This window comes from Pollicipes pollicipes, unplaced genomic scaffold (genome assembly GCF_011947565.3).
Source record: "Pollicipes pollicipes isolate AB1234 unplaced genomic scaffold, Ppol_2.1 Scaffold_5724;HRSCAF=6776_pilon_pilon_pilon, whole genome shotgun sequence".
In the NCBI taxonomy this organism is placed as follows: Eukaryota; Metazoa; Arthropoda; class Thecostraca; order Pollicipedomorpha; family Pollicipedidae; genus Pollicipes; species Pollicipes pollicipes.
The window spans coordinates 20704343-20729550 of record NW_023596746.1 but is presented as its reverse complement, the minus strand read 5'-3'; the positions used below and the strand labels follow the sequence as shown (position 1 = coordinate 20729550).

General features: G+C 56.0%; 1 protein-coding gene across 1 annotated transcript in view; it reads right to left on the bottom strand.

Moving 5' to 3' along the window:
* LOC119102791 (cell adhesion molecule 2-like) overlaps positions 1-23015 on the bottom strand; it is a 27740-nt gene extending 4725 nt beyond the window's left edge. The window contains 6 exon segments of the mRNA XM_037226245.1: positions 6088-6232; positions 6234-6257; positions 7005-7132; positions 12634-12847; positions 16885-17033; positions 22982-23015. Coding sequence (XP_037082140.1) covers positions 6088-6232; positions 6234-6257; positions 7005-7132; positions 12634-12847; positions 16885-17033; positions 22982-23015 — 694 coding nt within the window.
* Positions 23016-25208: the final 2193 nt, after the last annotated feature.

The window sequence follows — 25208 nt, the reverse complement described above, 5'->3', positions numbered from 1 at the left end:
GAGATCTTGGGAACTAAGAAAGCTAGAGGCACCAAATTCACAGAGTGTCTTGGCCGTACGTGAGCCCACTTAGGTGAAAGTTAAACTTCCTGGGTTGTAACCTTCAGGTTCAATCACGTCAAACAAGGTCAAATTCCAGGTTGGTCTCTTAAGTGCCCCCAGAACCCAGGCAACTGTTTCTAAGCAAAAGATCACAAGCCCACTTGAGGTCAGTGGCCTTGTTTGACCTTTGAAGGTCATGGTGACCAAAGCCGTACAAGACTACTCTGAGTTTTGTATTTGAATAAGCGACAAAGATTACAAGCGCATGTTCTTAAAACAAAATTTCGACCCCCATCTTAGGTCAATGACCTTTCTAACCTCTAAAGTCAATGAAAGATGTATATGGCGATTCCTGTTGTCAATAAATTCGAAGAGTACCACAAACTATTCCATACAGCAAGCCCTAGAGTAATAAATTAGGTTGGTTTGACCTTGGTTTACCTTCATAACTGACGACTTATGTCAACGTTATTTGCTCATCCATATTTTTGGTGCCTAAGGAAGCATCTCAGATGCATGACTTCGTCTAACACTCCGTTATTACATCAGACTGGACGACTCCCTAGAAATTGTTTTCGCTGAAGCCATGACCTGACTTTGACCTGCCATAAGTCAGCGACCGTACAAGGCACATCTAATTTTTTTTCTATCAGACGATCCGCTCTTCAATTGTCTACAGCTATGCAAAATTTGGCGCGGCTGCGCCACGCCGGTCGGAAACCATTCTGGAAAAACCTTTGGCGGGGATCAATTTGACCCCCTCCACCCGAGCGCGTGTTAAGGCAAGACGTTGCAGATTCATAGGCGTCCGTGCGGCATGATGGAGCCTATAGCTCCTAGCATGACAGAGGAAATTGAATACGTGTGACGATGAAACTCCGTCTTTGTGCTGCCTGCACTTCCACCATCGCGAACCACGCTCATACAACGGTCCGCTGCCGTATGTCACGCTCAGTCCCGTTACTCCGGCAGTTCAGTGGCAGAGATTCCGCCCCACCACCGCAGTATTACGTGCCATGGGGCTAAAATAGCACCTCAGGCGTAGCGTAATGACAGAAAGTGTCCGGATACCTGCCAGGCCAGGCGACTCGGGGCCATCTCTCCTGCAGGCTTTGCTCGTCAGAATACAAAACAAATATAAACGATAATATACTTTTAGAACCTCACCTGCACCTTTACCATGCGTAAGCATTGGCGCCCCAGTAACCGGCGGCGGCCCCTGGAGGATGATATCATCCCTCTTTCACACGGTAAGGGCATCACATATGAATGAATGAAAAGTTGACAGTATGCAGCTGAATTAAACTGCCGCAGCAACCAGTCCGTCTCAAAGCCATCTCAAGAAGGGCGGTCGCGTGGAGGGGGGGGGGGGGGGGTGGTTGTGGTGGGGGGAGGGGGGGGGGGGCTGAGTTGGCCGCGTGGCAGCGCAAGGTGAGCGGTCCCGATGGCTGCGTCAGCTTTTATTACGTGACTAAGACAATGAACAAAGGCTTCTCGAGCAGTTCCTACGCGCTAATGCTCGTCGTCAAGCGACAGTCGCCGGAGATGATGGTGCACGACACGAACCAAGCGGCGTCAACAGGGCTGGAACACTGCTTCACAAACAGGACTCGGAACACGGCGGTTGGCTCGAATTTTAAGTCGCAGTTCCTCGAAATTGGCCGTGATGAAACATGTTTGCATAGCACTGGTACCTCTGCTTAAGAATGCTAAGTTTCCTTCTCGTCGTCTGTTCATTGGATGTAACAGCCAGTAAAAATCAAGCGCGAGCGCCATGGTTCTTTGAATTCAAACTGCTGACCGTGCCCGGTGCTAGCGAGTATTTTCCTAGCACCAACTACCTATGTATACAGATAAAGCACGATGTAGACCTCCCGTACCTCTGGTTTCCCAGACGCGCAGTGGTTACACGCAGACGCAGAAGCATTAAACCGTCACCTGATTCGGGGCCTGAGGGGCGAAGCTGTTGCTGGGGAAAATGAGCCTGAGAAGGTGGCCGCTCGGTGGGGGGGGGGGGGGGCGAGAGGAAAGCCAATGCATGAAGCACATTGCATCTAATGCACGTCATTACAACAACCCGGGGGTACATAAAATGGTCCAAAAAGTCACCACCGCCTCCAAAGACGTACGGACCGTGGATTAACGGGCTAAGGCGGCCCCGAATGGAGCGGACAGCTGTCCTGGAAAAGACATTTACTATTTCCGTGAGTCAGGGATACAGTGCTTGCAGGAACAGATTTCAGATACCAAGTTTCGTAAGGCCTCGGACATCTGGACTTGCAACCGTCGTGCATCCAAAAAAAGCGTCATTTTGGGCTTTAAACCGGCACATGCCGTAGGGAACACGTCTAGTTTACTGATTGAACAGCTCGCTCCCACGCCGCTTAAGTCGCCCAAAGCTGAAAAAGGTCCGGGGGGGGGGGGGCGGTTGGTGAAGCCAAAGTAGTTCCAATACCGCTGCTTTTGGACTTTCGTCGGTTGCGCGAAAGTCAGAAATGGTGCTTCAAGTACAATCGATCGGGTGTGGAACATAAGGGATCCATTGGGCATACCGTGTGCAATATTTATGCTGCATGTATTATGAGAATCGAATACACAGCTAGGCGGCGAAGGGGACTTACTTCCCTCGCCACTCTTCGGTGTGTTCCACTCTGGGGCGCCGGGGAGGGTCATTTTATTTTAAGTAGAAAAAGAGCATATTGCTGCTGCTCTTTCAAGTTCTTGAGAGGCCAATTCGAGCTCTGAGAGGGCTATCGAGTTGTCGTACACAGAAAAGGCCGATTTCATGCTGCAAAAAGGCCTATCCTAAACTTCAGAAGTGTCCGTTTGAAAACTCTTAGTGGCCCATTCCAGCCATTACACCTGCAAGAGCCATCTCCAAAAACTGGGGGCGAGAGACATCTGCCGACGCCGAGGAGCCACATCGATGCAGACCGGTTAGCCCCCTAGTGAACTCCGCCCAACCGTGGCTGCGCCCCTGGTGGGAACACGCTGTCAACAAAAGATTCCAACTTCATCTCCCTATGCGGTACTCGTTTGGCTTCAGGATGGCTTTTTAAAAGAAGGAACGAAGAAGATCAGATGCACAGTTTAGGGCAGAGCGGAAGAGAAAGAAGCAATCTGAACTGGTCGGTTCATGTAGATCTACTTTAGATTACTGGCGGTAAGTGAACACATTTGGGGCAAGTGTTGGACTGTTAAGTTACTTTTGACATTGTTGGCAAAAATAAAGAAAAATGCTGGCATGGTCTTCACTTTAACTTGACATAATTTTCACAACACAAGTGTGGCTTGTGAACAAAGGTGAAATTAACTAGTATTAAATGTAAGGCTTCGCAATCAAGATGAAAAGAGGCAACATGCACCCATGATGAAAGAGCACCTCCTCTTAGTGACATGATACTGCTTGTTGAGGTTTGCGCTTTCTTAGCCATCTGCTGGCATGACATCACTGCTGGTGGTGGTGATGGTATGAGGTATTCTGCCATGCTGAGCCTTGTGCACCTTACTGCCAGTGTATCCTAATATCACGATATCTCTTCTCCACAGCACCATCGGCAGCCGTGCCGGCTCCGCCCCTGGTGGGCGACTCGTCGGTACCAGCGGCGGCCAGCGTCGTCCCTCCAGCTACCAGCCCCGTGCCGGCTCCGCCCCTGGTGGGCGACTCGTCGGTACCAGCGGCGGCCAGCGTCGTCCCTTCGGCTACCAGCACCGTGCCAGCGACTACCAGTGACTTTCCTTTGGCTGCCAAAAATATCGCTCCTGCACCAGTGACGGCCAGCGACGTTCCTCCAGCTACCAACGACGTCTCTCCGGCTGCCACTGATGTCCCCCCAGCTACCAGCATCGTATCAGCGACGGCTAGTTACGTCCCTCCAGCTGTCGCTGACGTCCCTACGGCTGCCAGCGACGTCCCTCCGGCTGCCAGCACCGCGCCAGCGGCGGCCAGTGACGTCCCTGTGGCGGCCAGTGACGTCACTTGCCGCCGCTGACCCTCCAGCAACCTGCACCATGCCAGCGGCTGCCAGTGACGACCCTCCAGCGACCTGCACCGTGCCAGCGGCGGCCAGTGACGTCCCTTTGGCTGCCAGTGACGGCCCTCTAGCTGCCAGTGACATCCCTCCAGCAGCCTGCACCGTGCCAGCGGCTGCCAGTGACATCCCTCCAGCAGCCTGCACTGTGCCAGCGGCTGCCAGCGACATCCCGCCATGTGCTAACTACTGGCAGCGCCATGCCAGCGGCCGCGGACAATTTCTTGGATGTCGCTCCCCCGGCCCCGTTTCAGCGTGGGAAATGGGTCCCAATGACTCAGACGGGCGTGGAGCCGACTGTTTGACTCTGCGTCGAGGCCCTGTACAATAAAGATAGAGAAACTTAATAACAGAGCCCTGGTAGAAGCCCTGATGGGTCCCTAATGGCCCCTGACACAATGACAGGCTCCTGTGTTGATCAGGGACCACAGTCCCTAACAGGGTCCCTGACATTTCAGATCACGGCACTACCGATGGGGTCCGGGCCCGAGCTCTATCGGGCGCTTAACCTTAGGTTGCGAGGAATCCTTCGGGCCGCTCTTCGGAATCCCGCACACACGGCTCGTGGCGACCCGCGCCACTTGACGACATAGCATCCCCTGCTAAACACTGTGGGCTCCCTGACCGACACACTCGCTGTTTCAGTGACCCCGACCCATGAAAATCGCGGGCTCGGCCTTGCTCGTGCTTGGCAAATGTGCCTTCAGGGCTCAGACCGACACGTAGCCGAGTGTGCAGTGTTTGTGGTCTCTGGTCAAAAAAAGAGGCCCGGACTGTCCCAGGGACTCCCAATCGATGCAACAGGCCCTTTCACAGAATTTGAGGTTATGTAAGGTCATGAGGTCATGGTAATTTGGTTTTGCCACAAGTTGAGTAGTTCTTGATTTTTGTTTTGGCCTAAGCCCACATTACATCTCTAGATATTCGGAATATTCTGCATCTGAGTGAAGGTGGACCGAGCATTTTTCGGGATTAAGTTCCAAATGTCATACCACGTCAAGCAGGTAGTCACCCGAAAACGCAGCGCAGAGCAGATCTGCCTTTTCCGCTGTTTTGGGGAGCATGCCTCCATTGAACCCTCCCCTGCTGAGCCCGTCAGCAAATCTTAGTTCGATCCACGTTACGTTGTGTTTTGAGTGGAACCCCCGACCCCGTTTTCGCCATATCTTTAAACTGACCAGCTCAAGGTCCCAATAACCTGTGAAATGCGCTGATTCGCTTGAAACAAGGCCTTCTTGGTGACAACGCTGGAATCTTTGCGGATTGCCTGCGCTCGGGCCTATGTCTTGCCTGTAACCTAACTTAATGCAATGCCAGCGTCAGAACACCGTGGCCAGAGAAGTCATCAGCATCAGAAAAGCTACAGCTGCGTGTGCTGACAGTGAGCCCTGAAAGCCGAACGGAATTCAACTGGACTCATCGAAGCTAATTTAAACCTGTCCAACCCAATGCCTGAAGCACGCAAGTTAAGTTGGGTGTCCGAGTCTGGGTTCGAGGTTTTCAGTATCTTTGGGTATAGGCTTGACTCGCGCCGTTTCAGGCTTGGTTTCAGGTCGTGTCCGAATCCGCTGTTTCTTTGGTTTGTGATTCCGAGATGAAGACTGATTTACCTGATCGGTTCACCGGAGACCAAAAAACTGGACTCGATTCCAGGCCGGACCGTAGTAGGCTCCGATTTGGGTCCGGGCCGGGCCGTAGTAGGCTCCGATTTCGGTCCGGGCCGGGCCGTAGTAGGCTCCGATTTAGGTCCGGGCCGGGCCGTGGTAGGCTCCGATTCAGGTCCGGACCGGGCCGCAGTAGGCTCCGATTTAGGTCCGGGCCGGGCCGTAGCCTGACCCACTACTGGTTATGTCGACAAGCCCCATACCTTCTGGCGCCGAATCATCCCGCTCACCCCCCACCCTGTCTGCACCTAGCCCACTTCCCACTCACCGCGCTCTAAGCCGCTCCATCTCCCCCCCCCCCCCTTCCACTCGACGCACGGCGCTGCCAGGGCGCGGGGCGCTCTGCCCACCTTTGAGGACGTGCACGCGCACGGAGGCTGGCTTGGAGCTGGCCGGCCGGCACGTGTAGCGCCCGCTGTCGGGCGGCCGAGCGGCGCGAATCAGCAGCTGCGAGACCGTCGTGCGGCCCTTGGTGGTCACCACGCTAACACCACCCCCGCTCCGAGTCGTAGTTGATCGTCTGGGGACGGGAAACGGACGCACATGGTCATCTGACGGCGGGGGTAAGAGGCGCCGGATCGTCGGCGGATAATGACGATGGACAATCTGAGCAGGGCCGCGGACATGCTGGGCCATCTGAGCAGGGCTGCAGACGCGTTGGGCCATCTGAGCAAGGCCGTGGACACAATGGGCCATCTGAGCAGGGCCGCGGACACGTTGGACCATCTGAGCAGGGCCGCGGACACAATGGACCATCTGAGCAGGGCCGCGGACACAATGGACCACCTGAGCAGGGCCGCGGACACAATGGGCCATCTGAGCAGGGTCGCGGACACAATGGACCATCTGAGCAGGGCCGCGGACACGTTGGACCATCTGAGCAGGGCTGCGGATACGTTAGACCATCTGAGCAGGGTTGCGGACACGTTGGACCATCTGAGCAGGGCCGCGGACACAATGGGCCATCTGAGCAGGGCCGCGGACACGTTGGGCCATCTGAGCAGGGTTGCGGACACGTTGGACCATCTGAGCAGGGCCGCGGACACAATGGGCCATCTGAGCAGGGCAGCGGACACAATGGACCATCTGAGCAGGGCCGCGGACACGTTGGACCATCTGAGCAGGGCCGCGGACACGTTGGATCATCTGAGCACAGCTGCAGACGCGCCAGTTCATCCGCCTGCAGTGACGTCACACCGGCGCGTCCCGGCCATCGTCAGGCGGGGTCCCACGTGATGACAACACCGCTCGGTCACCAATGCCTCACCTTTTTGTCGTGCTCCCAGAGTATGAAGTCCGGCGGCTGGGGCGCGTGCTCGATCACGCAAGTCAGGTTGATGGTGCTCTGCTGGTCGATGAAGATCTCCGGACCGCCCAGGATCTCCGTGTCCGGCTCTGTAACGGCACGCGCGACCGTTACGGCTGGCCGGCGCCACGTGCGGCGCGCACCTGGTCACGCTCCTCGCGCAGTCGAGGTTGTATGAATTTGGGATGTGCAAAGAACGGGCCAGCGCATGTTGCCTCTAATGCAGATCAATGGCGAGCATATGGAGAGCGGAAACTCTCTGGGTACCGTGCTTTGCGCAGGTGCCGTTCTCTGGGTGGCTGCATGCAGAATTGTGTCGACCTGGCACCGCGCGTTACACGCCATGTGATCATTCAAGTACATGCAGTTAACGTCGATGGTGCAGTCTGTCTCGTCAACTTTCCCGATGCACTCAACAAGGGACTCAACTCCCGATGGACTCAACAACATGAACCACTGGGCGTCACTTAGCAAGCTATGGCAATCATTGGGAGATGACTGGCCGGTTTGTGTTGACCATTCAAGCATCATTCCTTTTTTGCGCTCACCGAGCGTAGAGCCGGGCCCGACTACGGAACCGTTTCCGCCTCCCATCGCCGGGCGCGCTGTGTATTCTGATCGAGCTGAAGGAATGGACTGGGATTTGACGCGGACGAGCGACTCTGGCCAAAGCCGGCGCGTAAATCTCCGTCTGCAGCCTTGTAAACAGACGTGCAGTGGTGCTCGCGCCCCGGCCGTTCCGCGTCGATTTCACCGACAGGGCAACAGTCGACCGGAGTCGAGACATACCAGCCGTCTGTCTTCGTTTGCGTCGTCCTGGCCGCGCTCGTAAAACAAAAAAAACAGCCGAAAACACAGATAGTGGGCGCTGTTGGTGCCTCTGTGAATGCCGACTGTGTTCTGCGATGAGGAGATGGCATGGGATGACATCTCAAGCTGCTGACACTTGAAGACACTCCACTGTAATGATGTGAGCTGCTCGGTTTGTATGCGCGCAGAAAGCACGAGCACAGCGAGCGAAGCTTATCTGATGACGAGAGTATTTATGAAACTGTTTGCGAGTAATTCGGAGTAGTCGTGCGCATTGTTGAAGATAAACGGCCTTGTTTGCCCCAATTTAACGCGAGATAATTTAGAATTTCTCCACAACACCATTTCATGTAATGCAAGTTAAGTGGAAGCAAGGAAATGCGTTTAATGCGGATTATGAGGTGGAAGTTACAAGATGCAAAATAATAAGGCGCCACTAACTTACACATAAGTTCCATTTATTGCTTACTTTGCTTAGCTTTATACTGAGTGGAGGTGAAATTTCGCCCTACCACCGATGGCAAACGGGGGGGGGGGGGAGGGGGGGAAGGGGGGCGGCACGTCCGGATTTGCAGTCATTTTTGTCGACGCAGCGTCCGCAGGACCCTTGTTAGGGCAAAAGAACAGAGGGAAGGGGCCTGTATTAGATAAGTACAGAGCTCTACCTACGGTACCGCGTACCTTGGGTTGGCCAACCACAATCCTTAGAAGCGCCCGCATGTGAAGCCGCCGGAGCTCGCGCAGTGCGACCATCCCGGCGCGAGACCGCACTCCCCATACAGCGGGAGTCAACGAGCGCTCGAATCATTCTACTCGACCGCTGCGAAACGACTGCTCAGCATGCACGAGCCAACCTCAACGAGAATTGTTTCGGAGTCATTGCATGCTTCGCTCCCAGAACGGCCGGCTGAGAGCTATTTCGAGGATGACATGTGACTGGCTCGACCCGTTTGATCGGCGCGAGACAAAATGAATGGCTGGGCGCGGGGTCTATTGTTTCTAACGACTTCAGTGAAATGTTCCAACATCCCTCATATTTAAAGATGCATCATTAATGAACATTACTGCATTCACTTTTGTAAAAGCAAAGTTCGTGAGTGCAGGCGATAAACAACCCGATATCTGGGATACGGCTCTAAAACTCTGTTATGTGCGGTGCAACTTACCGGTGCCACGCACTACAAATATGCTTGGCCCCAATTTCACTCATACAGTGGCGTACCGACGACATCTGATATCGACGACAAAACATTGTGTCATAATGTCACATGATGTGCTTGGCTTTTCATCTACCCACAGTCTGAAGTGCTTCGGCGCCAGCTCTGCTGGCGCCGTGCTTGTGCTTCGCTCCAGAACAATGGTGAGAACATCACCGGGCCCAATTCACTCCCGTCACGGCGTCGATGGCCATCTCGTAAAACGCCCTTTAATTTCGCGCAGGTCAGAGCCGCTGGTAGTCGCGATCGAGCTGGAATATGTCTACCGCATGTTCCCGACTGGCTTCGGGTGGGGCTGAAGGTCCTGCGGGTCTTAGTTCGGCAGTGGAAAATCTGTTGAGTTGAGGGACCCGGCCTGGACCGGCCATCCCGATTGCTTACAAGCGGGATGGGTGAGCAATGACTTTCACTGTGTGAGCAAGGAGCCCAGTCCCATGCATGTCTCATTGTGTCAGCAACAGCGCAATGCTCAAAAGTCGTGCTGTATGGAGGCATTCTGCGCGCAAACTATAAGCATGAGCAGACATGATCACTGCAACACTGCATGATCCTTGCAGCACTGGCTTAAGACGCTGCTTATTAGGTTAACACGAGAAACGTAGAATTTGTTTAATGTTAAAACCCAGAAGACTATGGCTGGATGTCACACCTAGATTTTGACGACCAGACATCTCAGTGGCAAGGTGCTAACACATTTTGACAGCTGAGAGAACGGACAATCCCATTAGCCAGGACATGGATCGGTGCGTATCATCCCGCCAGCTTGATGACAGACCACGGAACAGCGGGTCCTAAGACGGGTTCAGTAAGGGTTGGATGTCAGATCTCGGCAACCGGAGTGGATGAATGAGGTGATGCGATATCATGGTGATAATCTTGATTTTTTATCATCATGATGAAATCAAATCATGATGACTATTTTGATTCTCTCACCTGTCATGACTCGCTTGTTCCTTGACGCAGAACGAATCTGAATGATTTGGGCGTAGCTTCCGTTGCCCCTGTGAATGCCTCATGTCGAGATGCCCTTCAGCAACGCGTGATGCGGTATTGGCATGCGTGCATGCACAGAACACGTACATGCAGCATCTAGCCACGTCAGCCTTTCTGTTACAGTAGCACACACAAGAAACCATATGGCATTATCAGTTCACATTGCGAATCGTTGAAAAGTGACAAAACGAATGGCCGTAGTTTTTTTTTCGAAACGACAGCGATCAGCATGCTGCGGTCGTTTCCAAGCGATAACCAACGGAAATGGTTGCGAAACTCGTGCATTGATCCCGATATCTATGATATTATAGCGATAAGCGAAAGAGGATGGAAACGTATCTGTCATTGAGGCAGCCATCTCCGACCTAGCACATCGCTATTCCGCAGCGAATGCTGCAAAAACCAACTCAGCCACAGCACACGGCTGACTGCCGTCCACATCTTCTGACCCGCCCGTATTCTCTGGATGTCAAAAGTAAGACCGAAATTATAACTGCCTGCTCTTGCCGACAGCTCGGCGTTCCGATGGGATGTGGTTTGTTGAAGGCAATAGCTCAGCAGGTGGAATTCTCTTCGCCTCACGGTAAATGAAGCAACCGGATTGGCAACGCTGCCTTGCCAAAGCCAGGCAGAATGGGACAAGGCTTTCCGACGACTGATTACCTTGCTCACCATCAGCCAGCCACTCCGCATCTCTGTTCTTCCTTCTCAGTTCGCCCGCCGAATTAAGCGCGGCTATGGAGAGGTATCCGCGCTGTCGGAACCAGGTGGGTCGCAATTATTCAGCCGTGCTCTGTTGTCCCTGAGCGCTGCGTCGCGGCGGCGTGCTCCGGCCAAATCCAAACAAACTGCGGCAATAGCGCGGTCGGCACCGTCCGAATGCCGGCCGAGAGTGGTCTCCGAAGACCGCGGCGCACCGGGGCCGCCCGGCCCCCGCCATCCAGCCGGCAGAGGACCGCGGCACACCGGGGCCGCTCGGCCCCTCGCCACCGAGCCGGCAGCAGACCGCGGCACACCGGAGCCACCCAGCCCCTCGCCACCGAGCCGGCAGCGGACCGTGGTACACCGGGGCCGCTCGGCCCCTCGCCACCGGGCCAGCAGCAGACCGCATCTGCCGCCCCGCCACAGGCAACGGATGTGGACATGTGGACATGGCAGGAGTGGAAACACCGTCGGCTGTGCTCACGCAGCGAGCCAGCGCCCGAGGACAGCTCGGCCCCGGTGCTAGTGGCTCTGGTAAGTCTCCTTACCGGCGGGTGGGACCGGCCCCGAGCCGGCACCGGGGAGCTCAGCCACGGTGCTGATGGGTGTAGTAAATCTCTTTCCCGGCGGCTGGGACCGGTGCGTTTGATGGCTCTCTGATGCCAGGATTTGAGGATCAGCAGATACAGGCCTGTGGGGTTGGTTTGCTGGTGGTTTGATTTACTGCTCTGGCACGATGTCGGTTTTCCTGCGTTGAAGACGTTGGCGAGGGACCGCTCTCCGGCGCTGAGTTCCATCGTAAGGAGAACGAATCTCTGGTGCTGGCATTAGTGGGCTGTGGGCTGATCTGCAGCGCGGATAGCAACAGCCGAATGGAACTGAGGTTTCTGGTACTGTTAATCACTTGGAAATCTCCGGAGGCAATATGGGTGCGTTAGGTTCGAACCGATTTATCAGCCCCCCAACCTCGCCCGCTTCCAGTGCCGGGCGTAAGGCGCGATCGCCTATGAATAATTAGTATGGGTGTGAGGGGATCAGCAATGGACAAACCCCCAGAGGAAATGACGGTTTTCACAGCTTGCTTGTTTCCTTCATCCAACGCGTATGGTGTTCTTAATGTCTGTCTACACCAATTCCCCCCAAATAACCTAGTTCCACTGACTGGCAGAGCCATTACAGCTGATTGCATGCCACGGTAAAGACCAACCAAAGAAGGATGGATGGCTATCCAAGAGGAACAGATAGATGGCCGCCTCGGAAGTGCTCATTGCTCATGGTCCGGGAGTCCTCTGTAATGGAAAAGTGCATTCGTCCCCGCCCTATGAGAGAGTGCAGCATTGTCGCGGCGAGCTTTGCGCAAACATGCGAGCCTTGGCCGGTGGTGAGAGCCACTTGGATCCACTCCGGCTTTGCGCAAACATGCGAGCCTTGGCCTGTTGTGAGGGCCGCTTGGATCCACTCCGGCTTTGCGCGAACATGTGGACCTTGGCCGGTGGTGAGGGCCGCTTGGATCTACTCCGGCTTTGCGCGAACATGCGAGCCTTGGCCGGTGGTGAGGGTTGCTTGGATCCACTCCGGCTTTGCGCGAACACGCGGACCTTGGCCGGTGGTGAGAGTCGCTAGGATCCACTCCGGCTTTGCGCGAACACGCGGGCCTTGGCCGGTGGGGAGGGCCACTTGGATCCACTCCAGCTTTCCGTGCGGGAAAGGATTGATCGATTGAAGGATCCTAGGATTGGTGCGGTACTCACCGACCACGGTGAGAGAGCTAAGACTTGTGCAGTACTCACCGACTACGGTGAGGAAACTAGGACTTGTGCTGTACTTACCGACCACGGTGAGGGAACTTGGACTTGTGTGGTACTCACCGACCACGGTGAGAAAGATGTGCCTGGTGAGCGGTGGCGTCGTGCCGATCTGGCAGTCGTACACGCCCGAGTCGTTGTGAGTGGTCCGCTCGAGTTTCAGGGTCCAGTCCGAGGTGTGCCGGTTGTGCTCCACCCGGAACCGATTGTCCATGGTGTAGGTGTAGCTCCCCACCGACAGCAGCGTCGGTACATCGGCCGCGCGCATCCATGACACCTGCCGGGTCACGAGGAGGTCAGTGGTGCACCTTTCACTGCGGAGAGTCCACAGTGTCCGCCCCGTGGCCCTGAACAAGACCCCACCGGCGCCACCAGTGTCGTGCATGTAGCCTCAAGCCTGCAAAGGTGTGTCCTACCCGAGAGGCCATCCTCTCCGCGGAGTGTCTTGTCCCAGCAGGGGTGACCTGGTCGCGATCCGGCCTCGTCAGCTGGCTAGCCTCGGCCGAGGTGCCAGATGAGAAGCACACGTGGAAAATGAGAATACATATCAGGCGAAGAAGCTGCGATCTTCACCGCATTTCTTTCGCTGTGGACTAGCCCGGCCGACCGACCGGCCGGCGCGTGACCGGACCGGGTGCCCGTGACCGCAAGGTGGTCCGGTGCCGCGGGCGCTCACCGCCAACGTCTCACCACCTCCGACTCAACCCACAACCGACTGTCACCCAGAGAGTGTCAGGGTTGACACCAACTCCTGATTGGAGGTGACGTCAATGGCGAGGTTGAGTGCCCACTCGCAACCACTCGAGAACATATCGTCCCAATTGCTCGTTCGTTTCACTCCCACCACGAAAACAGCTTGAAACTGATCGTCGTGCAGTCAAAACGACGAGGAAATGATCCTTGGAGAGAGAGCACAACCTTTCGGATCAGAGCATATTTTACACGTACGCAAATAGATTCGGTGTGCCAAATTCGGGCTTGTCGAGCAGCGTTCCCAGGCTCTTTTCCGGAACCTTAGTATTTCCCATTGAAACATCTACTTTCGTGCAATCTCAGAAAACATATTTCCTTCAACAAGATTCACTGCCGTTTTAGCCACCTACGGCCAGTGTTTATTCGGTGGACTTTAGGACTTAACTTCCAGTGTCATAAATCGCATGGAAGTTTGGCTTACGAGTCGCCATTTGAACTCGCACCGAGAGTGTCGTATTTCCAAATCAAGTGTCTGCCAAATTGCTTGGCAATTTGTTGACTGCGGCTCCGGCCGATAACAGCCCAGGAGAAGCGATCGGGGTCAGCATGGGCGGATCCAAGAGGGGCATGAGGTGTGAGGGGCATGCCCAAGGACGGTGAAAAAACTGCCAATGTTCCTCTTTCAACGAGGTTTTTGAAAAGCTGGAGCTCTGTTCACACATGTGCTTCATCCAAGACAAAACACAGAATTTCTTTTTGGACGAACTGTCTGTTTTGTCGGCAAATGCAGGCCGCAGCGTTGAAATACTGACCGGTCTGTGCGGGGTGGCCCACTTGAGAGCTGAATGCAGGCGGCAGCGGTGAGATACTGACCGGCCTGAGCGGGGTGCCCCAAGTGAGAGCTGAATGCAGGCGGCAGCGGTGAGATACTGACCGGCCTGAGCGGGGTGGCCCATGTGAGAGCTGAATAACCACCGATATGAAGAGCTTATCGACAGGAGTTCTGTAATACAAATGCTGCTCAAACCTTCTCTTTTCTCTCAACGGAAGGAAATTTAAGGTGCATAATTTCTTCGCGTAGTGTGCCATCCAAAGTAATACATATATTAAAGTAATCCGTAACAGACATTCCTTGCCATCACAGCTGAAAGTGGTCGCCTAACACAGCTGCCTGACCTGTATGGACCCCAAGACCAGCACATTCAAGGTTGGAAAACAACATGCGTCTAGCTGCTCGTTGAATTATTGGCGTGACACTGTTTATATCATTGGATTAGGGGCAAGTCTACTTATTTTACATTTGCTGCGGTTGAAGGCCTGTCATAAGGACCCAATATTCTTGAAATTCCAGAAAAACTTGAGCACTTCTCTGCTGCAATTACTTCCCCCAGCCTGCCCTCTGTATTTAACGTCAAAAGCTCCCGCCTGGCCTGTATTTACATCTCAGCCTAGGCAAACAAATGTTCCCGGGCTATGTCCACAAGTGCAAAATCCAGGTGTCTCGGTGTTAAAGTTCTTTGGCCCGGCCTCCCGGGAACAGCTGATACGCTGTTCAGCTACGCGCCAGCAGTACTGCTGACGCAACTGCACAGCACATCAAAGCTGTACGACATGGCAAACATTACTGCGTCGAAAACCGCCGCTTTTAATGGGCTTTTAAACAAAAATGTTTTTCGCCGGTAGACGCTGACTGCATCCTTGATCCGCGTGGCTTGGGTCAGGTTTCCTGTGCAGCCATCTTACTGCTGGTGACGGCAGTCCGCAGAGCCCCTGGGGGACGGTTGCCCGCCGGTCGCTGCCCGCTAATCAATGACAATGGGCGACGCTCGTGCAACACCCGCCTGAACGGAGCAGCCGATTACAGAGGGTGTGAAGTCAGCGTGTTTGCAACAGTGCTCAGCCCGGCGATCGGTCCCTTTGTTCAGATTGCATGCTGGCGGTGCTGTGGAAATGATGGGTGACCTCGGCTAACGGCGCCGGCGTGTCAGAGCTGATGCCATCGCCAGCACCGCTGTGACGAAACTCCGGATTGAGGGCCGTAATGTGACAGCCTGGGTCGATGCGGCTTGGAGACATTGTTGACAGTTTTCGTGTTTGCCCTGGACGTAATAAATAATTGATCATAAGCATTTGGCGTTTGGTTGTGGTGTTATGGTGCTGAAGGGCGCGTCGGCTTCGGCGCCATTTCACACCCACCATGTTGGCGTTAACAATCAACTCCATCTTTACGAAGGAGTACAATTATTGTTGTCAAAATTTCGATTAACGTGAGAAATATTGCGTGTGGCATAGTTCCCGTACACGTACATTAAACGTCACCTCATGGAAAACCTAAGAGCCGCCTTTCACAATGTTCTATTTTCTCGCGGTAAAAGCACATGACCGGGTTTGCCTCCCTGCCCCCTAGATATTTAAACTGTAAGGAACTGCTTCATCCCACAGTCCGTCAGACGGAAATGCGCATACCATACTTGCTGTAAAATAGAAAACAGTAACTTACATTAGACACTTGGGCATACATTGCAACCACTTTGAATATTGCTCGACTTCTCAAATATGAACAGCCTCGAACGAAAAGCTTCAAGCCAACAACCGATCTTCCATAATATTTTTGGGCCTTACTCCGATTTCCAGATATGGTGGGACCATGCGATAGATGAGGCTACATGAAGAAACACGTCGCCGCTACAGTTCCCGTCGGGGGCGGCCTCTTCGCACCAGGCATCCCTCCCCGACTGATGACGTCACTGCCCGACTGATGACGCCACAGCGCTGCTCCAGGCGAGCCTCTGCACTCATCGGCACCAGCGGCGGGCGGGGTGTCAGTCCGCCCGTCGGCAGCGTCCGCTGGCACGCGCCAGCGGCCCGTGTGGGGGACCGGGCGCCGCGCGCGCCGGCGTGGGATGTCCTGCGTGGGAGCACTGCCGCCAGCTCCTGTAATCTAGGCCCATCGGCATATGGGCTTAAGCGGCGGGAGCAATCACCCCGGCCCGTCCGCTCGGCCTGGCGTGGGAGACGGGCCGATGCGTGGGGGTCTGCTGACAATCAGTGACGTCACATGGCGTGACCCGACCTCGTGCCGTGAGAGCCGCGGCTGGGAGCGTGCCGCGAGGAGCTGCGCCTGGCAAGCGCGGTCTGAGAATAGAGCGCTGCAGAAACGACATCTGTGTAGTGCTGCTTTCTTTCTCTTCTGCCGCACAAGATGAAAATATAGGGAGGAGGTGGACAACCAATGGGACAGCTTTTTGTATAGGGAAAAGACGCGTGCGCTGCGTTGCCCCCGACACAACATTTCAACGTACCACAGTTCGCTTATTTTATAAGTAGCTTACCAAAGTCATCCAGTCTCTGACATCTGAGTCACAACAGCGCACGTTATTATCACTGAGTCACAACAGCGCACGTTATTATCACTGAGTCACAACAGCGGACATTCCCAAAGATGTCCAGCGTCCGGAGGGTTCATTTGGCGATGAGCAGTACCACAGCCCAAGAACCTCAGCCACCAATACCACTCTGCAGATCCGGGCCCGTTCGGTGACCGTTTTACGACCACTCGGTCCGCCTACGGCCCAGTCGGCCGCAAACTTCCATCCCTTGGCCGCCGCGGCGTCCCCGTACCGTGGCGTTGGCGACCTGCTTCACCCGGCAGTTGAGGCTGGCGGCGCTGCCCAGCAGGACGGTGACGTTGCCCGAGAAGTACTCGTCGTAATAGGGACCGGGCGCCGGCGTGCTGGCCGGCGGACGCAGCACGTGCTCGAAGTTGAGACCTGGGGGACGCGGCGTACCGCAGTTAGCGGCAGACGGCTACCGGCCGGCACACATTCAAGTGCCGCGGAGAGGTTCGGGCGGGAGATAGAGAGAGAGAGAGAGAGAGAGGGGTGGGGGGGAGAGAGAGTGAGAGAGGGAGAGAGAGGGGGAGGGAGAGAGGGAGGGGGAAAGAAAGATGATGGGAGAGAGAGAGGGTAGTAAGGGGAGAGACATGGGGCGTGGAAGAATGCAAAAAGATAGAAGATGAAGGCACTTGGAGAGAACGCAGCGCTTGTCCCAACACCGCAAAAAGCCCACTTGCATTCACAAATGTTGAAAACAAGTGCCCATGTTGTTGGTGCCTCTGTCATGAAGAAAAGACGACTTTTCCTTGACAACCTAAATCACACATAACAATCATAGATTTTCTGCAAACAAAATAAATCGTCACTGACATCCCACAGACGTTTTTTTCTATTGGAATCTGCAGACTCATCAAACTGCCAGCATCTCGACATTATGGGCAGTTCTGTCAATCTATGCTAGAATTATCGCCAGAGAGGCACATTCAGATAAAGGCTCTTTCCATTTAACTCCTCAAATCACTCCTCATTTACATTTCAACAGCTTTGTTGACAAAATTCCAGGTGGACGTCAATGCAGCGTCCATGTTTTATGCATGAGCTCGGCTCCGCACCCCGGTCGGCTGCCGAGGGCCCGCAAGTGAGGAGAACCGCCCGTCACCGCTCTGATTGATGCCCAGGGGAGGAGAAGGGCAGAATCACTCGACCGCCCTCCCCTTCCGATAACGCGCCGCCTGGTGAACGGGCCGGCGGAAGAGGAGTCCCACAGGCCGTGCGGCGCCGTCTGAGCTGAAGCCGCCCACTCTGAGGCAATCACACACCGCCCCACCACTGAGCCGCCCGCTCGTCTGACTGGCAGGCCGTCCGACAGTGCTGTCGGCGCGCGGCTCAGCTCAGCGGGGATCGGGTGGGAGGGCGGCGGTAACTGCCGGCGTGCGGCTCAGCGGAGATCGGGTGGGAGGGCGGCGGTAACTGTTGGCGCGCGGCTCAGCGGAGATCGGGTGGGAGGGACGGCGGTAACTGTCGGCGCGCGGCTCAGCGGAGATCGGGTGGGAGGGCGGCGGTAACCTGTCGGCGCGTGGCTCAGCGGAGATAGGGTGGGAGGGCGGCGGTAACTGTCGGCGCGCGGCTCAGCGGAGATCGGGTGGGAGGGCGGTGGTAACTGTCGGCGCGCGGCTCAGCGGAGATCGGGTGGGAGGGGGGCGATAACTGTCGGCGCGCGGCTCAGCGGAGGTCCGACAGTGTTGTCGGCGCGCGGCTCGGCGGGGATCGGGTGGGAGGGCGGCGGTAACTGCTCTGATTGAGGCCCGCCGCCGCCGGCCACCTGGGGCCGGCTGCCAGTCAGCGGTAAACGGAGGCGCCGCCAGCCGCTCGGGGCTGCATCGGCCCTCCTTCCGCCGCGTCCGTCTTCATTTTTCGGCCACCGACAGTCTCCGGCGCTCTCGACGCGTCCTCGACGAGCGCCAAACAACGGCGTTAAGGCGGCCATAAATCCCGCGGCTTATGGGCGGGCGGCGTACGCTGGCGACTCCAGATGGCCCAGGCGGGAGACCAGAGGACAGCGGACGGGCCGCGCCGGCCGGCCATTACACGGGCCCGACGGCAGGCGGGCGGAGCGGGGGCCGGGCGGGCAGGCTACTGGTGATCAGCGCGCCGGCGAACCGGCGAGCAGGCTGACTGGTAACCAGTGCTGGGACAGACCGATCAGCGGGCTGGATGGTAAACCAGTGCAGGAGCAGACCGATCAGCAGGCTGGCTCGTAACCAGTGCTGGGACAGACCGATCAGCAGGCTGCCTGACAACCGGTGCCGGGGCAGACCGATCAGCAGGCTGGTTGGTAACCGGTGCGGGAGCAGACCGATCAGCAGGCTGGCTGGTAACCATCCTGGGGCAGACCTGTGAACCAGCTGACTGCCAGTGCAGGAGCAGATCGGTGCTCACGGGGACCGTTGAAGAAGCGAGCTAGCGAACGGCTGAACAGATGGACGACAAACCCAGGGGTCAGCGCACATGCGGGCGGTGAGACCAGAGGACCAGCGGTCGGTGGGACCAGCAGACCAGCGGTTGGTGGAGCCAGCGGACCAGCGGTCAGTGGAGCCAGCGGACCAGCGGTCGGTGGGACCAGCGGACCAGCGGTCGGTGGAACCAGCGGGCCAGCGGTCGATGGGACCAGCGGACCAGCTGTCAGTGGAACCAGCGGACCAGCGGTCGGTGGAACCAGCGGACCAGCGGTCAGTGGAACCAGCGGACCAGCGGTCGGTGGGACCAGCGGACCAGCGGTCGATGGGACCAGTGGACCAGCGGTCGGTGGGACTAGCGGGCCAGCGGTCGGTGGGACCAGCGGACCAGCGGTTGGTGGGACCAGCGGGCCAGCGGTCAGTGGACCAGCAAACCAGCGGTCGGTTGGACCAGCGGTCGGTGGGACCAGCAGACCAGCGGGTGGCGGGACCAGCGGGCCATGCGGGACTGCTGGCTGACCGCAGCGTTACATTGCATGCACTGTCCAGGCGGGCCGGCAGACGAACGAAGTGGGTGGTCAGGTGATGAGACCTCATCGGGAGACCTCATCAGCAGGCATGTGGACCGGCCGATGGGCTGAGGCACAGACGCTCTCAGCGCCAGACGGTCGGCAGAACACACGCATCAACGGCGGGACTGATGGTCTCACTGACAGGAGGACCGGCTGTGCGGACTGGCAGCGAGATGGTCCGGCACTTGCTAGGCGGAGATGTGCGTGAGCTGGCGGAAAAGTGGACAAACGCTGGGCAGGAGGGAATATTGGTTAGCGGCAACGTAGACAGACGCTGGGCAGGAGGGGTAGTGGTTGGCGGCAACTTGGACAGACTCTTGACAGGATGACCGAGCGGGTTGGCGACGGCCAACCGTGGATGATGGGGCGGATCAGACGACCAACCGCGGATAATGGGGCGGATCAGACGACCAGACGTGGATAATGGGGCGGAGCCAGACAACCAGCCGTGGATAATGGGGCGGAGCCAGACGGTTAAGCGCGCGGTCTGCGCAGTCCGAACAGGGCTCAGTCGTCCGACGACGTGCGGCAGGGGGAAGCTCAGAGCCGGAGGGGAGGGGACGGCCGAGCGGTGCCTGGGGCGAGCTGCAGCCATTCGCGGCAGATGTTCGTCGTCGTTTCACCGCCCATTCCAGGTAATGCTCAGCCATTCAGACTGATGCCAGCAACAGATAAGTCGAGCAAATGGATTCGGCGCAGTGTGTCGCTCAGCGAGACGCTCTGCTTGATCGCTGGCCCCTCTCGGGACTCCGGAGCCTCCCCCGCCGGAGCTCCGGAGGTCACCGCCCGGTGGGCGCCGCCGGACCGGCAGTTTGCATGTACAGTGGTGTGGCGCGAGATGCAGGACCGTGCTGATGGACTGCGGCCGCGGCCAGACACGGCCCGTCCAGCTGCCACGGCTGAGTTACGAGCGCTATGTGTCTCACCGGCTCGGGCCGTCGACTGAAGGTCAGGTGGGGGGCGCACGCCGCCGCCGCCGCGGGCGTTCGACATTGGAGTGCTCCGCCGCTCGCCCCGGCAGCGGGCCGCGACGCCGTTAACCGGTTCGGCATGCCCCGAACGGAAGCGCTACGCGTCACGGCGGCCGCCGGAGCCGGCCGGGCCGCGGCCGCGTGCCGTCGGAAGCACCGAGCGGCCGGCTCGCCGCTCCGAGTGCGACGGGTCACGTCAGGCGCGTGCCGAGCTGCGGGCCGGCGCCGTGGCCGGGGCCGGTCCCAAGCGCGCGCCGGCAGGCCGGCCGGCAGCGCCGCTGCAGCCGGTCCCAGGGCGGCACCGCGGCCGACCGACGCGCGCCGGTCACGAGCGCGCCGCGGCCAGACGAGACGTGAGCGGCGCTCCTGGGCCGCCCGGGAGCTGTCCGCCGGTCGCGGACACGGCCGCGCCCTGTCACATCGATTGGTGCAGGAATTCATTAGGCGGCGGCCCGCTGGCGTCGAACTGGAGTCCGGCAGTGGGCAGTGATTGACCTGTTCCGGCTGGGCGCGGCGACGCCCTGCGCTGGCAGGGCGCGGCCGGGCGCGACACAGCTGCGGGGTCGTAGGTGCGCAGAGTGCCTCGGCACTCCGCCCCGCCAGGGTGCCGAGGTCGCCAGGTCATCCGGAGGAAGCTGACACGGCTCCCCCAGGCACCAGTATACGGATCATTCCCTGGCGCAGGTGACGCCATTAAATATTCATGGGTCAGATGATGATTGGCATGATGCATCTGCCTGCGTGACATTTCGTGTCTGCCGGCGGTCTCCTAACTGGATGGCAGGATGGCGTTGGTAGCTACCAGGACTACCAGGGGCATTAGCAATGCATGCTGAACATGCATCGGGAGGACCCTTGTACTCAGAAATAAAATTTTAAGCAGGATTTTGCCAGCTCTGTTGAAGTTTGCATACACTTTACGGGTATTAATTGCAACATAATGCCAATCTTTGATATAGGCATATCAAATTCTGGACAACCATGACGTTATCTGTCCCGAAGACGATTGAAAAACTGTTTATGTCGCTCCAAAATTTGCATTTCGGTAAAGCTTACGTGTGCGCCTTGAAATCCTTTCGGCCGGGATAATATGCAGAAGCTTCACAGACAACAGCTCCACCCAAACCGCTCTATATTTTTTTACCCGCTTTGGTCAACAAGTAAACGTAAGTCGTAAACTCATTAATCGAAAGCTGTGACTTTAAAACCGTAACAATAGTAGTTTGGAAAAAATGAAGCAAGCACGCCAGCCTGCTAATCAGGATGCATTGCGTTACGCTAGAGAAACATCGTGAAACGCTTACTAGCCCCTCATTTGGATATAAAAACGTGCTCATTAAGCACAACCATGAAACCCAATATTCCGGCGCTTATTCCGATCAACGGAGCATGATTGACGCGATGCATGAGCTGCAAGTAAAACCTTGTCTAGGGTTGCAGCATTACTCAGGCAGCAAGCCGGCCAGGCGCCTGGCCAGCCCATGGCACCAGTGGTGGATCGATGAAGTTTTGATGGAGAGGCGGATTTACAATTTAATGAAATGGCTTTATTCTTCTTAGTAGCGTCAGAGTAAATCAAGGCCATGCAGATCCTTTCGTCGTCAGAAAGTGCAGTTAGTTGGTCTGCTGTGGGTGGTTTCTCAAACGGATATGCTATTCGGGTATTGATATTTCGTAAGTCTGTGGCAGCCAAATACGTCCTTAAAACTCACGGATCCCGACTGTTTCGTTAAGTGGATGTGTGAACTGAACATTTAGGTTATTTATGCATGGATCGGTAAAAATGTAGTTAACAAACTGATGCTGATCTAAGCGTTCAATTGTAACGAACTCTTCAAGATGAACATGGACGCCCAGGGAAGGGTTTCAACTAGGAGTTTGGTCGACCCGCAGTTTTATCAACGAATCTCCTGCACCCACTTGTTCAGCTGGCAGACGGCGATTCATAAGCACGACTCGAACAAGGAAACTGTCGGAGGCCTGATTGGAAAGCTTCAACGAATGGAATTAAAACTTCCGTCAATAAAGTGACGGTCAATACACATGCAATATCCTTTACTGGAACAACTCCGCGTTTGAAAAAGAAATTCCAGCTTAGCGGGCCTCTACATTTTGTATTATTGTTAAACACCGGCCACAAGGTTGAGCAGATCGGGTGCGATCAGGCGCCAGCCATCTGTGCTCCTGAGCAGTCCCCTCCACGGACAGAGCGGCGCCATCCGGTCCTGCGCGGCTGTCGCAGCGAGCGTCAGTGGCCGGCCGGTGCCTGGCGCTGATACTGGGCACGCCACCGGCCGGCACCAGTCCCGCACGGGGTTCGAGGCCTCAGGGACTTCAGAGGTCCAGCCCGCAGCGGCGGACGCAGGTCAGCGGCTGGCACTCACCGTCAGCAGAGGGCGGGGTCAGCACGCCGAGCATGACGCAGGTCGGCGGCTGGCACTCACCGTCAGCAGAGGGCGGGGTCAGCAGCAGTGCTAGGGTCAGCACGCCGAGCATGCTGACCGCGGCGCGGGGGGCCGTATCGGCCGCGACCGGGCCGCGCCCGCCCGGCTCCAGCGGGCTGCTGTACCAGCCCGGCTCCAGGGGTCGGCCAGGAAGGCCCCGGGGTGCGTACCAGCTCGGCAGGACCGTCTTCCGTCCTCGAGTCGTCAGGGTTCCCATGCTCCGCCGCCGGGCCGTCAGCAAGCATTGCGGCGGTGCCTGCGAATGGAACGCCCGGTCAACGCCTTGCCGTCGGCAATAAAGGAAGATGAAGTGCCTTAGTTAGTTTTGTTCGTAAATTGGCCGTCCATATACCTGGGCCACCACCGTCCTGGCCAAATGACAAGAGGATTAAGGGCGGGAAGAATTACACCAGAGACGCAGCTGCTCTGCCCATGGCAGCCGCGGTGAGCCCCGCCGGAGCTGCGGCAGCGCCATTATTGCCCACGTCGAATGGAATGATGTCGTGGAGGGCACACCATGATTGAATGGAAAAGCTCTAAGGGCACACGCGAGTTGAGAATTGTGCAAATTTGTCAGACTGGTGGCATTTGTGGATGGTGCAGTGAATTAAGTTATTGCGAAAACTTTCGAAATGCTCAGCGAAAATTAAAGTCGGCCGTTGCTTTCCGTGGGAAGAAAGAGTGATAAAAGATTTCATCTCAAATCGGTCTGAATTAACCACATAATCAAGTTTGTCTTGCGCTAAAATCACTTGGTCGTATGCATCAGGGCGGTTTCAGAGGTGGGACTTCATCTGTAAACTTCCTTTTTTGTACTCCCTGTTCAGGACTGTACCGCTAGTTTGGAACACTGGACAATCCGATTCAGCGGTTATAGCAGCATACAATGCGGTTACAGTAATTTACCATAAGCACCATAAAGAACGGCAAAAAACTGAGGGCATCGTGGCAGCTCAGGTTCAGTCAGTACAGCGAACGCCATGGCAAGTTATGAATCTCAATAACTCTCAAACAATAGTTCAAAAAAGAAATATTACCTTTGACAGTGCTCCAATCGAGAGAAATAATTATGGTCTGCAAACGATAAGTCCTAGCAATTATATGTTTCTCCAATTCAGATAAGTCCTTTGAAAAATGATGGGTTAAACGTCTTTTCTTGCAAATATTAATGTTCTATTTTCGCAAAGAATTTGCCCGTTGGGAAGCATTTCTCGCTGCAGCTCCAGTGAAAACGGCTATCATTGCACACAACATTGGTATATGATGCATGCGTTTGAAGGCGTCTAGTGGTTGGGGTGGAAGCCATAATTTGGTTGCGCCATCACTTTCGCAGGGATAATGGAGGCATGGCCGCATGTGAAGGATTATTCGTGGTCAAGGAGCCGCCATTCTTGGCTCAATATTGGTCCATATGATTCATGACTCATCGGTGCATCACCCCCTACCAATGGAATCCATTTTCGTGATAGGACGTCGTGTTGTTTGTGTTGTTCGTTATACTACAATTGTTGGCACCGTTGTTATTCTAATCCAAGCAGCCAACATGCGTCTGGAGCCCCAACAATTCCAGGATGCCACAAACATAGGATCATAGGGAGTCCTGGATCCTCCATTGGAATCTAGACACATGTTTGCACTAAGAAGGCTCATTTTTTAAAGGATTTAATTCGAATTTTTTGAATGAACGGATCTCTGGAATCAAAGGTCACGCTAAGTAGTGTCTTTGTGAGCGCTTACCCCTACCACCTGATCTCGCAATTCCATGTAAATGACTGAATTTGGTGGCGAAAGCTGAACATGTCGCAATAATACGGTAAATGGCAATGGCTCAGCACAGTCCGTCCTCCTTCTGGCGTCCTTTGACCTTTAGCGCGGCCGCTGCCACCGGCCGCAGGCCATGCCCATCAAGGACGAATGGACTCATGGTCTATTCGACTGAACAAAGATGTTTGCATTGGGCGCTGGCACAAAATGCCATTACGCAATGTATTTTGATCCGTAGCAGGTCAGACCAAAAAGAAATGAACCGCTCTCGTGGTGAGATGAACCGCTCTCGTGGTGAGATGAACCCTTCTCGTGGTGGGATGAACCGCTCTCGTGGTGAGATGAACCGCCCTGGTGGTGTGACGAACCGCTCTCATGGTGAGATGTTTTCCGGGCGGCCTAC